Source organism: Sitophilus oryzae, unplaced genomic scaffold (genome assembly GCF_002938485.1).
Source record: "Sitophilus oryzae breed Bouriz unplaced genomic scaffold, Soryzae_2.0 scaffold_1443_pilon_pilon, whole genome shotgun sequence".
NCBI classification, from domain to species: Eukaryota; Metazoa; Arthropoda; class Insecta; order Coleoptera; family Curculionidae; genus Sitophilus; species Sitophilus oryzae.
This window is the reverse complement of record NW_022146108.1, coordinates 3,793,473-3,808,856: the sequence shown is the minus strand read 5'-3', so window position 1 is coordinate 3,808,856 and position 15,384 is coordinate 3,793,473. Positions and strand designations below refer to the sequence as shown.

The window sequence follows — 15,384 nt, the reverse complement described above, 5'->3', positions numbered from 1 at the left end:
TGAAACTTCTACACCCTGTATCTCCAAAACTAATATTTTTATTAAATACATTTATACGAACTTTTTCACTTATTTTTATCTGCAGAATATGTTGCCGAAGTTTCCGGAATACACTTCGAACCACCCTGTATAGTAAATAATTCTTTTTATTTCAGTACCGGTAGCCTAATATACATGGCCACACAAATTGCCTCGGCTATGAAGTACCTAGAGTCCAGGCACGTGGTGCACAAAGACTTGGCGGCGAGGAATTGCCTGGTAGGCCGGGGGTACATAGTCAAGGTGGCCGACATCGCCATGTCCAAACCGCAGTACAGGAAGGAGTATGCTGAGATCGGTGGACGGCCTCCAGCTCCAATCCGTTGGCTACCTTGGGAGAGCATCTTATTGGTGAGTAGAATATAGATTAGGAGCATGGGCGCCGGACAGGGGGGCAAGAGGGGGCATTTGCCCCCCCCCCCCTGAATCACTGAAACAATAAAAATAAAAGCTTCTTACATCCATCTGTAAAAAAAATAATCATTATTATGAAATTGTTAGGTGTTACCTGTAAAATAATAAAAAATGTGGTAATTGTTGGGAAAACTGGAAATCGTCCGATTTTCACCAAAATTGGTATACACACTATTTTGAGGTCGTAGATTACGAATCTATTTTTTGTCTTGGCGGTCTCTTACCGTTTTTCAGAAAAACGGAAAATTATTTCAACATTGAATTTTTCTTTATTTCGGCCCTATAAAGTAATAATTTCACTATATTTTCATTATATTATAGTTTATCTAAAAGCCACACTTGATTGGGGATAGAAAAGTGTCCAACATTTTACTGAAAAACACTTTTCTTAACAAAATAGCAAAGAAAATTGAGACCAGATGGAAGTTTGACATTTGATATATCCTTCTTTCTCTCTCCTATGTAATAAGAGAGACAAATTTATTCTAGACCTAATCTAGAAATTTGAAAATTTACAACGTTGCCATATCTTCTATTTTTTCGGGTGATTACGGAATTTAAATAAATTACCTATTATGAGATCAACAATAATTAAATATACACCAATATCCACAAAATTACGCGGAAAAGTTTTGATTGCATTGGTTTTAACTTCTTTGCGGAGGAGGTTAATCTTTTCTTAGTTAATCTAATAATATAACAACAAAAGATTAACACCCTCTGCATGGAAGTTGTAACCAATGCAATCAAAACTTTTTCGTGCAACTTCGTGGGTATAAATAGTCAGATCTCGTTGGTAAAATAGCAGTTATGGGAAGGAGCCGTTCTTCTGGCGACCGCCTTTCGTAATTCCAGAATGAGCGAAAAAAACACGCTAAATTTAGGTTTAACATTGGCAACGTTGCTTTAAATGCCAGAAAGACATAAACTTACTTCGGGTTTCTCTTATTACCGATTCTGAACCGTCCTAGAACTGTGATGTGTATGCGCAGAAGGAAATATGAAGACATTACTTCATTTGCGCATGCGCTGCAGAGTTCTTGGACGGTTCAGAATCGGTAATAACAAGAACCCGAACAAAGCCATAATCTAACATTTTCAGATTGTTTACAAATTTATTTTAACAAATTTTCCTCTATTATGCATAGAATTGGTTAAAAAAGTAACAGAAAAGAGCAAAAACATTATTGATTATTGAATACCTAACAAAATATGTGCTAGAAAACCTTAAACATATGAGAAATTAAGAAAAATTCGATATTGAAATTATTTTCCGTTTTTCTCAAAAACGGTAAGAGACCGCCAAGAAAAAAGATTCGTAACGTTCAAATTCGTAATCTACGACTTCAAAATAGGGTGTATACCAATTTTGGCTCGAATTTTGGTGAAAATCGGACGATTTCCAGTTTTCCCAATAATTACCAAAAATGTCAATTTTTTATTCATTTTTACCTTGCCCCCCCCCCTAAATTTCATTCTTTCGGCGCCCATGACTAGCAGATCAGTAAGAAAAAGTTTTACTTCAAATATGCGCACATAGTGCACACACATTTTTTTTATTTTGTAGGTTTTCTTCTAGTACCGAAAAAAACAGAAATCTTGCCAAGAAAATATTATTATCTATTTAACATTGGCGGAATAATCTAATAAAAAACACTTTGAATCCAGTAGTGATGTTTTACAACTCCCAAAAAGCCGATTAAGTTTTTACTAACGATATTCTCCAAACAATTCAAATAAAAAACACAATGTAGTAGTTTAGGCTTTCGCGGCCATCGTTTGAAGAATTTTGGTTTTTCGGGTTATTAGGCCGTCGTCGGTTAGAATTGCTTCCTAACGTTTCGCTAGCACGAGTGGCTAGCATCTTCAGAGGTGTGTTTGCTCCGATTGCTCACACTAGACTGATGCCTCCGCGTCGGCGTAGCGCGTATTTATGCGTCGGCGGAGGGGGCGTGGCTTGTTCGGGTGGTAGTTCTTCCGGAACTGGTCTACTTCTCTGTGCTGCTACTTTGGTCCTAGATATAGCTGGATGCCAAATTCTGTTAAGGTAGAAAGTTTCTTCCTTCCTGTTGAAATTATTTGGATGTTTGTGAATTTCAACAGCTTCCCTGACCAGACGAGGATGATATCCAGATGTTGTGGCAATGACTTGGGTGTCTTCGAATTGGATTTTGTGATCACCATCTCTTAGAGCATGTTCTGCTACGGCTGACTTCTCTGTTTGCCCTAATCTGCAGTTTCTCTTGTGTTCCGTAAGTCTCGTTCCTACTGAGCGTTTGGTAGTTCCAATATATACGCTACCGCAGGAACAAGGTATACGGTAGATCCCTGCAGAGGATAATGGTTCTCTTTTGTCTTTTGCTGGTCTTAAGCAGTCCCTTATTTTTCGGGTAGGTTTGTATATGGTTTTGATGTTATGCTTCTTGAGAACTTTACCAATCCTATCGGTGACCAATCCTATCGGTGAGAAGTAGACCAGTTCCGGAAGAACTACCACCCGAACAAGCCACGCCCCCTCCGCCGACGCATAAATACGCGCTACGCCGACGCGGAGGCATCAGTCTAGTGTGAGCAATCGGAGCAAACACACCTCTGAAGATGCTAGCCACTCGTGCTAGCGAAACGTTAGGAAGCAATTCTAACCGACGACGGCCTAATAACCCGAAAAACCAAAATTCTTCAAAAAACACAATATTACAGAAAAACTGTGCGAACTATTTGTATCCTTCGACTACAGCCACTATTCCGGGTTGTTTTTCGAGGCGCAACTTTTCCGGCCCGGACTTTTTCTCCGGAACTATTGTTCTGGAGGAGTTGCGCCAGTGCCTCGTCGCAAAAAGCCGCCGTCTCTCGGAGTTTTGATTGAGTTCTTGTTTAAAGAAGAAAAAGTCGAAACAAATGCAAATAGAGGCGCGCACGGCGAAAAAGTTTCGGCGCCAGTAGGAAAAGTAATCAGGAAAATAAACATGAGGGAAAAACTAGAAATGTAAATTAAACATAAGCGGCAAGGAAGGCGGATGCCAATAAAAGACGGCAGCGGTTCTGGAGGCTGAGGAGGGAACGTTTCGAAGTTGTTTCCGTAACTATTTTTATGGGAGGCATTTTTGAGTTAATAGAAAAATAGCAGTCGCTTTTTTTGTCTATTAATTCGGGTAAAGTTTTCTTGTAAGCTTAGAAGAATATCAACAGACGACATCCAAATAATCATTGATAACTTTTAGATTGCCCACTCCCATGTTATTTTAGGGCCGTATTTTAGTGGCACCTAGCAGGAGAAGGAACAGTTTTTGCATAAAGAAACCTGCATTACCGATATCATTAACCGCCTTTATTTGAATCGGCGTTCTTTCCATTTTCTATAGTCAGATTTCAACTATTGAGCTTGTCAAGAAAATATTATTACCTATTTAACATTAGGGGAATAATCTAATAAAAAGCACTTTGAATCCAGTAATGATTTTACAACTTCCAAAAACCGATTAAGTTTTTTAGTGACGATATTCTCTAAACAATTCAGCTAAGGAACACAATATTACAAAAAACCAGACGAACTATTTGTATCCTTCGACTTCAGCCACTATTCTGGGTTGTTTTCGAGGGCGCAACTTTTCCGGCCCGGACTTTTTCTCCGGAACTATTTGTTCTGGAGGAGTTGCGCCAGTGCCTCGTCGCAAAAAGCCGTCGTCTCTCAGGTTTTGATTGAGTTCTTGTTTAAAAAGAAGAAAAAAGTCGAAACAAATGCAAAAATAGAGGCGCGCACGGCGGGAAAAGTGTTCGGCGAAAAAGTTTCGGCGCCAGTAGGAAAAGTAATCGGGAAAATAAACATGCGGGAAAAACTAGAAATGTAAATTAAACATAAGCGGCAGGGAAGGCGAATGCCAATAAAAGACGGGAGCGGCTCTGGAGGCTGAGGAGGGAACGTTTCGAAGTTGTTTCCGTAACTATTTTTATGGGAGGCATTTTTGAGTTAATAGAAAAATAGCAGTCGCTTTTTTTGTCTATTAATTCGGGTAAAGTTTTCTTGTAAGCTTAGAAGAATATCAACAGACGACATCCAAATAATCATTGATAACTTTTAGATTGCCCACTCCCATGTTATTTTAGGAGCCGTATTTTAGTGGCACCTAGCAGGAGAAGGAACAGTTTTTTGCATAAAGAAACCTGCATTACCGATATCATTAACCGCCTTTATTTGAATCGGCGTTCTTTCCATTTCTATAGTCAGATTTCAACTATTGAGCTTGTCAAGAAAATATTATTACCTATTTAACATTAGGGGAATAATCTAATAAAAAGCACTTTGAATCCAGTAATGATGTTTTACAACTTCCAAAAAACCGATTAAGTTTTTAGTGACGATATTCTCTAAACAATTCAGCTAAGGAACACAATATTACAAAAAAACCGGGCGAACTATTTGTATCCTTCGACTTCAGCCACTATTCTGGGTTGTTTTTCGAGGCGCAACTTTTCCGGCCCGGACTTTTTCTCCGGAACTATTTGTTCTGGAGGAGTTGCGCCAGTGCCTCGTCGCAAAAAGCCGTCGTCTCTCGGAGTTTTGATTGAGTTCTTGTTTAAAGAAGAAAAAGTCGAAACAAATGCAAATAGAGGCGCGCACGGCGGAAAAGTGTTCGGCGAAAAAGTTTCGGCGCCAGTAGGAAAAGTAATCGGGAAAATAAACATGCGGGAAAAACTAGAAATGTAAATTAAACATAAGCGGCAGGGAAGGCGAATGCCAATAAAAGACGGGAGCGGCTCTGGAGGCTGAGGAGGGAACGTTTCGAAGTTGTTTCCGTAACTATTTTTATGGGAGGCATTTTTGGGTCAATAGAAAAATAGCAGCCGCTTTTTTTGTCTTTTAATTCGGGTAAAGTTTTCTTGTAAGCTTACAAGAATATCAACAGACGACATCCAAACAATCATAGATAACTTTTAGAGTGCCCACTCCCATGTTATTTTAGGAGCCGTATTTTAGTGGCACCTAGCAGGAGAAGGAACAGTTTTTTGCACAAAGAAACCTGCATTACCGATATCATTAACTGCCTTTACTTGAATCGGCGTTCTTTCCATTTCTATAGTCAAATTTCAACTATTAAGCTTGTGAAGAAAATATTATTACCTATTAAACATTGAGGGAATAATCTAATAAAAAACACTTTGAATCCAGTAGTGATGTTTTACAACTCCCAAAAAGCCGATTAAGTTTTTACTAACGATATTCTCCAAACAATTCAAATAAAAAACACAATATTACAGAAAAACTCTGCGAACTATTTGTATCCTTCGACTACAGCCACTATTCCGGGTTGTTTTTCGAGGCGCAACTTTTCCGGCCCGGACTTTTTCTCCGGAACTATTTGTTCTGGAGGAGTTGCGCCAGTGCCTCGTCGCAAAAAGCCGCCGTCTCTCGGAGTTTTGATTGAGTTCTTGTTTAAAGAAGAAAAAGTCGAAACAAATGCAAATAGCAGCGCGCACGGCGGAAAAGTGTTCGGCGAAAAGTTTCGGCGCCAGTAGGAAAAAGTAATCAGGAAAATAAACATGAGGGAAAAACTAGAAATGTAAATTAAACATAAGCGGCAAGAAAGGCGGATGCCAATAAAAGACGGAAGCGGTTCTGGAGGCTGAGGAGGGAACGTTTCGAAGTTGTTTCCGTAACTATTTTTATGAGAGGCATTTTTGGGTCAATAGAAAAATAGCAGCCGCTTTTTCTGTCTTTTAATTCGGGTAAAGTTTTCTCGTAGGCTTAGAAGAATATCAACAGACGACATCCAAATAATCATAGATAACTTTTAGATTGCCCACTCCCATGTTATTTTAGGAGCCGTATTTTAGTGGCACCTAGCAGGAGAAGGAACAGTTTTTGCACAAAGAAACCTGCATTACCGATATCATTAACTGCCTTTACTTGAATCGGCGTTCTTTCCATTTCTATAGTCAGATTTCAACTATTAAGCTTGTGAAGAAAATATTATTACCTATTAAACATTGAGGGAATAATCTAATAAAAAACACTTTGAATCCAGTACTGATGTTTTACAACTCCCAAAAAGCCGATTAAGTTTTTAGTGACGATATTCTCTAATCAATCCAGCTAAAAAACACAATATTACAAAAAAACTAGGTGAACTATTTGTATCCTTCGACTACAGCCACTATTCCGGGTTGTTTTTCGAGGCGCAACTTTTCCGGCCCGGACTTTTTCTCCGGAACTATTTGTTCTGGAGGAGTTGCGCCAGTGCCTCGTCGCAAAAAGCCGCCGTCTCTCGGAGTTTTGATTGAGTTCTTGTTTAAAGAAGAAAAGTCGAAACAAATGCAAATAGAGGCGCGCACGACGGAAAAGTGTTCGGCGAAAAAGTTTCGGCGCCAGTAGGAAAAGTAATCAGGAAAATAAACATGAGGGAAAAACTAGAAATGTAAATTAAACATAAGCGGCAAGAAAGGCGGATGCCAATAAAAGACGGAAGCGGTTCTGGAGGCTGAGGAGGGAACGTTTCGAAGTTGTTTCCGTAACTATTTTTATGAGAGGCATTTTTGGGTCAATAGAAAAATAGCAGCCGCTTTTTCTGTCTTTTAATTCGGGTAAAGTTTTCTCGTAGGCTTAGAAGAATATCAACAGACGACATCCAAATAATCATAGATAACTTTTAGATTGCCCACTCCCATGTTATTTTAGGAGCCGTATTTTAGTGGCACCTAGCAGGAGAAGGAACAGTTTTTTGCACAAAGAAACCTGCATTACCGATATCATTAACTGCCTTTACTTGAATCGGCGTTCTTTCCATTTCTATAGTCAGATTTCAACTATTAAGCTTGTGAAGAAAATATTATTACCTATTAAACATTGAGGGAATAATCTAATAAAAAACACTTTGAATCCAGTACTGATGTTTTACAACTCCCAAAAAGCCGATTAAGTTTTTAGTGACGATATTCTCTAATCAATCCAGCTAAAAACACAATATTACAAAAAAACTAGGTGAACTATTTGTATCCTTCGACTACAGCCACTATTCCGGGTTGTTTTTCGAGGCGCAACTTTTCCGGCCCGGACTTTTCTCCGGAACTATTTGTTCTGGAGGAGTTGCGCCAGTGCCTCGTCGCAAAAGCCGCCGTCTCTCGGAGTTTTGATTGAGTTCTTGTTTAAAGAAGAAAAGTCGAAACAAATGCAAATAGAGGCGCGCACGACGGAAAAGTGTTCGGCGAAAAAGTTTCGGCGCCAGTAGGAAAAGTAATCAGGAAAATAAACATGAGGAAAAACTAGAAATGTAAATTAAACATAAGCGGCAAAAAGGCGGATGCCAATAAAACGGAGAAGCGGTTCTGGAGGCTGAGGAGGGAACGTTTCGAAGTTGTTTCCGTAACTATTTTTATGGGAGGCATTTTTGGGTCAATAGAAAAATAGCAGCCGCTTTTTTGTCTTTTAATTCAGGGTAAAAGTTTTCTTGTAAGCTTAGAAGAATATCAACAGACGACATCAAATAATCATAGATAACTTTTAGATTGCCCACTCCCATGTTATTTTAGGAGCCGTATTTTAGTGGCACCTAGCAGGAGAAGGAACAGTTTTTGCACAAAGAAACCTGCATTACCGATATCATTAACTGCCTTTACTTGAATCGGCGTTCTTTCCATTTCTATAGTCAGATTTCAACTATTAAGCTTGTGAAGAAAATATTATTACCTATTAAACATTGAGGGGAATAATCTAATAAAAAACACTTTGAATCCAGTACTGATGTTTACAACTCCCAAAAAGCCGATTAAGTTTTTAGTGACGATATTCTCTAATCAATCCAGCTAAAAAACACAATATTACAAAAAACTAGGTGAACTATTTGTATCCTTCGACTACAGCCACTATTCCGGGTTGTTTTCGAGGCGCAACTTTTCCGGCCCGGACTTTTTCTCCGGAACTATTTGTTCTGGAGGAGTTGCGCCAGTGCCTCGTCAAAAAGCCGCCGTCTCTCGGAGTTTTGATTGAGTTCTTGTTTAAAGAAGAAAAGTCGAAACAAATGCAAATAGAGGCGCGCACGACGGAAAAGTGTTCGGCGAAAAAGTTTCGGCGCCAGTAGGAAAAGTAATCAGGAAAATAAACATGAGGGAAAAACTAGAAATGTAAATTAAACATAAGCGGCAAGAAAGGCGGATGCCAATAAAAGACGGAAGCGGTTCTGGAGGCTGAGGAGGGAACGTTTCGAAGTTGTTTCCGTAACTATTTTTATGGGAGGCATTTTTGGGTCAATAGAAAAATAGCAGCCGCTTTTTTTGTCTTTTAATTCGGGTAAAGTTTTCTTGTAAGCTTAGAAGAATATCAACAGACGACATCCAAATAATCATAGATAACTTTTAGATTGCCCACTCCCATGTTATTTTAGGAGCCGTATTTTAGTGGCACCTAGCAGGAGAAGGAACAGTTTTTTGCACAAAGAAACCTGCATTACCGATATCATTAACTGCCTTTACTTGAATCCGCGTTCTTTCCATTTCTATAGTCAGATTTCAACTATTAAGCTTGTCAAGAAAATATTATTACCTATTAAACATTGAGGGAATAATCTAATAAAAAACACTTTGAATCCAGTAGTGATGTTTTACAACTCCCAAAAAGCCGATTAAGTTTTTACTAACGATATTCTCCAAACAATTCAAATAAAAAACACAATATTACAGAAAAACTGTGCGAACTATTTGTATACTTCGACTACAGCCACTATTCTGGGTTGTTTTTCGAGGCGCAACTTTTCCGGCCCGGACTTTTTCTCCGGAACTATTTGTTCTGGAGGAGTTGCGCCAGTGCCTCGTCGCAAAAAGCCGCCGTCTCTCGGAGTTTTGATTGAGTTCTTGTTTAAAGAAGAAAAAGTCGAAACAAATGCAAATAGAGGCGCGCACGGCGGAAAAGTGTTCGGCGAAAAAGTTTCGGCGCCAGTAGGAAAAGTAATCAGGAAAATAAACATGAGGGAAAAACTAGAAATGTAAATTAAACATAAGCGGCAAGGAAGGCGGATGCCAATAAAAGACGGCAGAACGTTTCGAAGTTGTTTCCGTAACTATTTTTATGGGAGGCATTTTTGGGTCAATAGAAAAATAGCAGCCGCTTTTTTTGTCTTATAATTCGGGTAAAGTTTTCTTGTTTACATACATACCGCCATTACTCGCTGACGAGTATTTGACACGCATTAGAAGATGGTCACGCAAGGCGTTTTCTTTCATGAGCTTTTCTGTGACTGAAATGCCCGATACGTGATGTTATCTGTCTACCGCAATCCAGACAAATTAAAAAAGTTATTTTTTGTTTCTTTACAACTACGGCACTCCGGACATTCAAAAATCTCATAGCCTTGTTGCCTCTTTACTTTTTGGTTGTCGCTGTTAACTGACTTTACAATTCTTCTCCATTCCGTTCTATTGTGAGCTGCCTCTTCCCACTCATTCTGCTTGTTAATTCCCTTTAAGTTTTCGTGGAAAATATCCTTGAACCTTTTGAGTTGTCCACCCGGCCTCCTCTTACCTTCTACAAGCTCACCGTAAAGCAGAGATTTTGGTATGCGGTTTTCTTGCATTCTGCATACGTGACCAGCCCATCTTAAGCGGGACTTTGTAATCATGACTTCAATACTCTCTCAGTTAGCTTTTTCAAGGATCGATACGTTTGAGACGTGATGGAACCATTATATTCTTAAGACTGTCTAAGATGTCTCTGTTGCAACTTGTTTAATGCGTTCATGTGTCGGCGGTACGGCACCCAGGTTTCGCTTCCATATAACATGGTGGGAATTATTATCGCTCGGTACACCGCAAGTTTCGTTTTTGTCCTCAAGTCATGATTGTAGAAAACCCTGTCTTTTAATTTCTAAAGAATGCCTTTGAGGCGCTGCTAATCCTCTGCTGAATTTCAGAGTCGATATTGGCCTTTTCCGAAATCAAACTGCCGAGGTAATTAAATTCCGCTACATATTCCAACAGCTCATCTCCGATTTTTATGACATTGTTGTGATCTTCCGGGGGAGTGCATAAAATTTTAGTTTTATCGATGTTCAGCTTAAGTCCCAAGGCCTCATATGCTCATGTATATGTGTTCAACATTTCTTGCAATTGGTCTAACGTATTTGCAACTAGAGCACAGTCATCAGCGTATTGTAGTTTTGTGATGAATTTTGTTCGTGTTTTTGCCCTGAGTCTTTTTATGTTGAACAGACCGCCGTCGTATCTGTATCTAATGCCCAAACCTCTCTCCTGCAGTTTGCTGTCCACTATAATGGCGAGCACTGCCATGAATATACTGAATACGAGAGGCGCTAAGACACAACCCTGCCTAAGGCCTCTGTTTGTTAGGAAGGGATCGCTCAGTGATCCATCATATGACACTCTTGATTTGTTGTTATTATGGAGGCTTTTACACACTGTAAGAAATTTGATTTGACTCCGAACTTTTTCATAATTGCCCAAAGTGCATCTCTGCTCACAGAGTCGAAGGCTTTTGTTAGATCGATGAATAAAACGTAAAGTTTAGACTGCTGCTCTTTTACTTTTTCCTGTAGTTGCCGGATGGAGAATATGGAATCGACGGTACCGCGGTTGGTGCGAAAACCCGTTTGCGATTCTGGGAGGATTTTTTCTATATGTGGGTGCAGGCGGTTGACATAATTTTTGCAAGAATTTTTCCTCCGATAGCCAGTAGTGAAATTCCTCGGTAGTTTCCGCAGTTTGATGCACTTCCTTTGTTCTTAAATATATTCACTATATTCGCGTTGCAAAAGTCCTGAGGTACCTCTCCGCTTTCCCATATGACATCAAAGAGAGCCTTAATATGACCAATAAGTTCTTTACTTGCATACTTATAGATTTCCGCCGTCACAGCTAGCTGAATCGCGTCACAGCTAGCTGATTTGTTGTTTTTAAGCTGTTTTATGGAGTCCTTTATTTCCTGTTCTGTTATTGGAATGTCTAATACATCGAGGCTGTTAGACTGAGGTATTATGTTGAGTGCTTCCATATTGGGGTTGTTTTCTTGGTTAAGGATATGGCTGTAATCCAGCGGTTTCTGATTTGCTCTTCCTCTTTTAGAAGTTCGCCATTTTGTGCCATGATTGGGCATCTTGCCTTCTTAGTTGGACCGTATACTTCTTTTACAGCCGCGAAGAATTTCCGATAGTCGTGATGCGTGGCATACTCCTGAATCTGACTAGCTTTTTGCAACCACCAAATATCCTTTAGTTGGCGCAGGTTTCTTCGGAGCGTGTTGTTGGCTGCCTTAAAGTTGTCTGCTAGTCTTGGATTGTGTGGATTTGCAGTGACGGCTTGATGTGCTCTATGCTTTTGTTCCAACAAAGCCTGTATATGTGGTTGATTTTCGTTAAACCAGTCTGGTTGTTTTTTTTTGTTGGATTTTCCCAGTACTGTTTCGCTGGTTTTGTGAATCGCATCTCTTAGTTGTGTCCAGCCATGTTCAGCATCCACGATTGAGATTGAAGTTATCGGTGGAAGTGATTCTTTGATGGCTTCCCGGAGGGCGTCGGTGGTATCAGTCGCTTTTTTTGTCTTTTAATTCGGGTGAAGTTTTCTTGTAAACTTAGAAGAATATCATCAGACGACATCCAAATAATCATAGATAACTTTTAAATTGACCACTCCCATGTTATTTTAGGAGCCGTATTTTAGCGGTACCTAGCAGGAGAAAAATCAGTTTTTTGCACATTAAAGGGGGCAAACCTGCATTACCGCGCGATGGGAGTAAAAATTCACACGACATGATTTTGATCATGCTTTTGACGCACGAGCTAGCGAGAAAAAAAATTGGTAAGGATCGTGCAAACATCAAAAAACATTTGTTTTAAGTTTTAAAGCTTAGAAAAACATTATAATAAACTTGATACAGTATACCTGGTACCAATATCCTCTAGTTCTATGCTAGGAAGTAAATTTTCATGCATATTTTCATTGATAGGTTTGTAGCTTCTGAATAGCGGTCTAGGTAAAGTATTTAGCTCATTTGCTAGCTCAGAATTAGAATTGTTAGAGTTAAGCAACTCGCATTCTCATTGGAGGACATCGTCATATTTATTTCAAACCAATAATCAACGAGAATATTCGTATAATTTAACAAAATTAAATTAAATCAATTAAAGCGTTAACATTATTAGGCATTTGCATAAAAGTGTGTATTTTGGGTGATATTCCATAAAATTTCCAGACTATTGAGGAAACAGAAAATGTACAGATTACAGAAATAAATTGAAAATAACATTTATATTAAAACAGTTTTATATGTCACTTTTTCAAACATGTCTTTCAAATTCTCCAATTTAATAGCTGTTAGTAAGAAGTCCCACTTCAAATATGCGCACATAGTGCACACACTTTTTTGAATCGCTGTTTCCATTTTTATAGTCAGATTTCAACTATTAAGCTACAAAAGTTCTAGTTAAACGTCTTTTAAGGTGCGTATTCATTATCCGCACGAACGAACGAACGAACGAACGAATGTTCGCTAGTGGTATGGACGGGGACCGCACGATAGAACCGCACGAGAAGACCGCACGCATTTCTTCATTCGCGCGCCAGTTCAAATCGTCAAGATATTGTTATAAACCTGTTTTTTTTTTGTTTATATACCGTCATTGAATTATCGCTAAGCAAGTTACTATGGAGCAGTGCATAAGGAGTCGGGCTAGGAAACGAGAGACCGGAGTTCGAATCTCGGCCGGAACATCACTTTTTATTTTTTTTTTAAATACTGTTGTATTCTATAGTTTATTTTTGTAGTATAAGAAAAAGAACTATTTATTCTGTTATTTTTTAATCTCCGTTATTAATATAAATTGATTGTTAGTACAATACCTCATTTAATATAAAATAATATTCTACTTTTTGAAATGTATCGGGCCCTAATTGTACCTAAAAGTAATATATTTTTAGTGATATACCATATTGTAAACTATTTAATATTTTAGTCACTTAAAAAGTTAATTTGCATTGAATAATTGCCTACCATTAAAGGAAATTTGAGCTATATAATCCTTGATGGGCATATTCTGGGTATGCAAATACTTCCTTTAAATTTTGGGTGTCGTTCAACCGATTTATTCTCAAAACCAGAAACTTCTACATATAAAAAGAAGCAGAGGTCACTAATTATAATAAACTTCACCCTTGGTATTACTTCCACTAATTATAATAAACTTCACCCTTAGAATTACTTCTATCACAATTACAATACGTTCATCTGCATTGGCATTTTCTACTTTTCGATGGGAAACAATAAACTTCCCAATATTTTTTAAATGATGTAACAATTCCTCTTGTGGTTACTTTTCCATAGATATCCTCAACTCTGTCCTCATGTGAATTCAGAGGCAATGAAAATGAAAATTATTTACCATAAACATCGCAAAATAAAAACCTAATAAACAATTTTATACCGAATATAGAAATAAATTTAGTATTTTTACCTATTATCGTCCAAATCCATGTTAATAGATAATTATTATTTTTAAATATATTTTTGGAACTGCTGGTTTTAGTAGTTATTAAATTAAACGAACTAAAAAGTCTTAAAAATAAACAATTCTTAACCATAACCTCAAAAATGCAGATCTCCTGTCAACTTTCTTTATTTTTTATTTATTCATTATTTTCCTAGTGACGTCACAGGTGGTATGCGCGAACTGAACGAAATTGGAGCCGCTATCGAGCATACCTTGTATTCTTTGTACCATGACGTCTAAACGCCTTTGATGTACCGACTCGAAGCGGATGGTCGAGCGCACGAACGAACGAACGGCCGCATGCGTTCGGTCCCCGTCTAAATATACCGCACTTTCATTCGTTCGTTCGTTCGTTCGTTCGTTCGTTCGTTCGTTCGTTCGTTCGGATAATGAATACGCACCTTAAATCTGAAAGCGCACGCAGGCGAACGGCTTTGATGTACCGACTCGAAGCGGATGGTCGAGCGCACGACCGAACGAACGGCCGCATGCGTTCGGTCCCCGTCTAAATATACCGCACTTTCATTCGTTCGTTCGTTCGTTCGGATAATGAATACGCACCTTTAAGTGTCTTTTAATTTAAAGACAAAACTTAGGACTAACTAGAGCTAGTAGCTTAAATTAATTTCTATTGAGAATATAGTTAAAACACAATATTTATATAATAAAATCGACTAACCCCCCTGCTATATCTTTCTACATTCTACATAGCATTCCTGTATGTTTCTTGTCCGTGTTGCAGGACAGATACTCCTGCTCAAGCGCAGTATGGGCCTTTGCTGTGACCTTCTGGGAGATCCTCAACTTCTGTTGCGAAAGACCCTTCGCCAATCTCTCCAACGAGAAGGTCATCCAGAATGCCGAGCATATGTACTACGGAGGAGAACTACAGGTACGAAGTAAAATATTTTTAATATTTGCGGTATCATTGTACATCGATGTTGTAAAAAAATCCAATGAAAAAAATCAATAGGACACCTTAAAAGGAGGTTCTTCTACTTTACATATTTTTTTGTGTTTTAGGTCGTCCTCAATAAACCACCCCACTGTTCCACGGATATCTACGATCTGATGTGCTCCTGTTGGCGACGAGACGATTCCGACAGACCGACATTTAAAATAATTTCAACTTTTCTAAAACGAATCAACAAAGATTATGTCCCATCCGAATAAATTTATTTTTTTGAAAAACCAGCTTAGTTCTTAAAACATAAGTGCTCATAAATAGGTGTGATATTAAAATAATAATCGGTTTAAAGAACTTAACTTTAAAAAAAACTAAACCACCATTGAATCATGCTAAATTTTAGAGGAAAATCTCGTATAATGTAGATTTAGAACTATCGTTACGTACCTTATCTTTTTACAGACAAAAATCTTAATAAAAGAATGTAATATTTAAATTTTGAAAATAAATTAAAATAAAACGAATGGTGCGCCATCTGAC

The 15,384-nt window shown here is 38.4% G+C and overlaps 1 protein-coding gene across 1 annotated transcript in view; it reads left to right on the top strand.

Moving 5' to 3' along the window:
* LOC115877339 (discoidin domain-containing receptor 2-like) overlaps nucleotides 1-15,356 on the top strand; it is a 172,929-nt gene extending 157,573 nt beyond the window's left edge. The window contains exons 15-17 of the mRNA XM_030893486.1: nucleotides 156-390; nucleotides 14,680-14,829; nucleotides 14,961-15,356. Coding sequence (XP_030749346.1) covers nucleotides 156-390; nucleotides 14,680-14,829; nucleotides 14,961-15,110 — 535 coding nt within the window. The 3' untranslated portion in view covers nucleotides 15,111-15,356. The remainder of the gene's footprint in view (nucleotides 1-155; nucleotides 391-14,679; nucleotides 14,830-14,960) is intronic.
* Nucleotides 15,357-15,384: the final 28 nt, after the last annotated feature.